The sequence below is a fragment of the Embiotoca jacksoni genome, unplaced genomic scaffold (assembly GCF_022577435.1).
Source record: "Embiotoca jacksoni isolate LCO1_2020_lvr unplaced genomic scaffold, fEmbJac1.0.p SCAF_84, whole genome shotgun sequence".
In the NCBI taxonomy this organism is placed as follows: domain Eukaryota; kingdom Metazoa; phylum Chordata; class Actinopteri; family Embiotocidae; genus Embiotoca; species Embiotoca jacksoni.
This window is the reverse complement of record NW_027185441.1, coordinates 503,475-505,974: the sequence shown is the minus strand read 5'-3', so window position 1 is coordinate 505,974 and position 2,500 is coordinate 503,475. Positions and strand designations below refer to the sequence as shown.

The 2,500-nt window shown below is 45.0% G+C and overlaps 1 protein-coding gene across 3 annotated transcripts in view; it reads left to right on the top strand.

Annotated features, from left to right (window-relative positions):
- Nucleotides 1–2,500, top strand: part of LOC138192323 (USP6 N-terminal-like protein) — a 23,696-nt gene that overhangs the window by 10,809 nt on the left and 10,387 nt on the right. For all 3 annotated transcript variants that reach the window (XM_069139640.1, XM_069139642.1, XM_069139641.1), the window contains 5 exons: nucleotides 235–283; nucleotides 741–861; nucleotides 984–1,078; nucleotides 1,165–1,230; nucleotides 2,114–2,213. In XM_069139640.1, the coding sequence (XP_068995741.1) occupies nucleotides 235–283; nucleotides 741–861; nucleotides 984–1,078; nucleotides 1,165–1,230; nucleotides 2,114–2,213 (431 nt within the window). The remainder of the gene's footprint in view (nucleotides 1–234; nucleotides 284–740; nucleotides 862–983; nucleotides 1,079–1,164; nucleotides 1,231–2,113; nucleotides 2,214–2,500) is intronic.

The following is a 2,500-nucleotide window of genomic DNA, read 5'->3' as shown; positions in this document are numbered from 1 at the left end:
CTCTAGGTTCTGTATGTTCTCTGGGTTCTGTATGTTCTGTATGTTCTCTGTGTTCTGTATGTTCTGTATGTTCTCTGTGTTCTGTATGTTCTGTGTCCGTTTGTTTGTCTTCATTGAATTCTGTTTTGTGTCTAAAGTCCACTGTAAAAAATATAAAATGATTAAATGTGTAATAATAACCCCCCTCTCCTCCCTCTCCCCCACCTCCGCCCTCCCCTCCCTCCACCCCCTCAGGCAGCAGTCTTTGTTCCACGTCCTCTCTGCATATTCAGTCTACAACACAGTAAGTAGTTTTTTCATAAAACATTAAAATTCCAACATAAATTGATTTAACCGATAAAAATCTTCAGACTTCAGTTTCCTCTCGATCGTTCTTCGCTGCTTCAGTGTCGAATGTTTTTTACGTGGTATTTGTTCAGTATTTGGACACTTAAAAGCAGCTGATTCAGCACTCTGTGTTTGAAAAGTGGAGCCGACCTCTAGTGGCACTCGCTGGTATTGCAGCTGAAGACACTTCTGGATCAGAACCATTTTACAGACCTGAAGCTACGAACTCTTTTAGAAACAGTCTGCTGACTCAAACACAGATATGTTTGGGGGCGGGGCTTCTTTGATTGCAGTCATGTGCATCAGGAACAGTCTGAACTCTGATCGATCCTCACGTCACACTTTGTGCATTTTATTTGGGTGAGGTACCTGTGGGTTACCGTGGTTACCTGCCACTGTTTGTCTTCCTGCAGGAGGTGAGCTACTGCCAGGGGATGAGTCAGATCGCCGCCCTGCTGCTCATGTACATGAACGAGGAGGACGCCTTCTGGGCGCTGTCGCAGCTGCTGACCGACCGCAAGCACGGCATGCACGGTGAGGTTCACTGCTTCCTGCTGGTTTTACAGGCAGAGCGCCACCAAGAGGAGGAGAGGAACACTGCAGGGATTTCCCTCTGGTGGGACAGACGTTAAAACCTCCCTGCTCCTCTTTTTTAGGCTTTTTTGTTCCCGGGTTTCCCAAACTGCAGCGGTTCCAGACGCATCACGATCAGATCATCTCCAAACTCATCCCTAAGCTGAAGAAACATCTGGTGAGATCACAGCCAGATGTTTCACGTGATGTGCGGGCAGTTTAAATTCCTGCAGACGTTCACTGAGTCTCCGTTTGTGTGTGCAGGACAGAGAGCAGATGTCTGCAGGGATTTACAGCACCAAGTGGTTCCTGCAGTGTTTCATTGACCGGGTGAGCAGATCGTTTCATCCGATTCTCATTTTAATTACGTCACATTTCAAATAGAAAACAGACAGAATAAGAGAGCGGCTGGTTTGGACTCGTCTCACTTAATTATCAGGTTATCTGAAGGCGACTCGGAAAGACATTCATTTGATATAATGAAGTATCGAGAGTAACTGTGTTCATGATGAATTATTGACTGAAGACTAAATCATCTGATTGAGGGATAAACTGCAGCGATTGTTTAAACTGGTATAAAAGTGCAGACGTGTCAAATTCTGATTTATTTACAGTGTAGATCATCACGTGGTCTCAGTACACTGTACAAAACATACCGTGTTAAAATTTCAAGAAAATGTCAAAAAATAGAAACAAAAACACGTTAAAATGTCAAAATTCAATATTAACACGATCATTTTACTGTCAAAAAAATCTCTTAAAAATCGAAATTGTTTTAGAAATGACGCCATCAAAATAAACATTTTTGATGTTTATTTATTTTTTAAACACGCATAATTTTTCCATTAATACGTCTCTGACTGAACTGATATCAAATCATGAAGATATTTTTCTTTCCTCATTAAAATCCAGGAGGAGAAACATTTTACAATTTATAGAGCATTAGCATTAGTTCACCTCCGGGAGAAAAGAAACTGAAACTCTGAATAAAAACGAGCCGTCAGCTTTTACAAACAGCAGAGCGGCGCATTAAGAGCTGTCAAGCTAAACTGTTATTAGCCTCCTCCGCGAGCGCCCACAATCCTGTGGCGGTGGTCTGGCAACGTTCGGCTCCCGTCAGCACGGCTCGCCGGGCTCTCGGGCCTCTGAGGTCTGGTACCGACCCAACGAACCTCCTGACTCCTCGGAGCGCCGCTGTGTTTGTGGTCCTCAGACGCCGTTCACGCTGACGCTCCGGCTGTGGGACATCTTCATCCTGGAGGGGGAGCGGCTGCTCACCGCCATGTCCTACACCGTCCTGAAGGTCCACAAGAGTAAGGACATGTCCATCAATCAGAACACACACAGACACACACACACACACAGACACAGACACACACACACACACACACACACACAGACAGACACACATACACACACACAGACACATACACACACACACACACACACACAGACACATACACACAGACACACACATACAGACACACACACACACACACACACACACACACACACATACACACACAGACAGACACACATACACACACACATACACACACACACACACACACACACACACAGACACATACACACAGACACA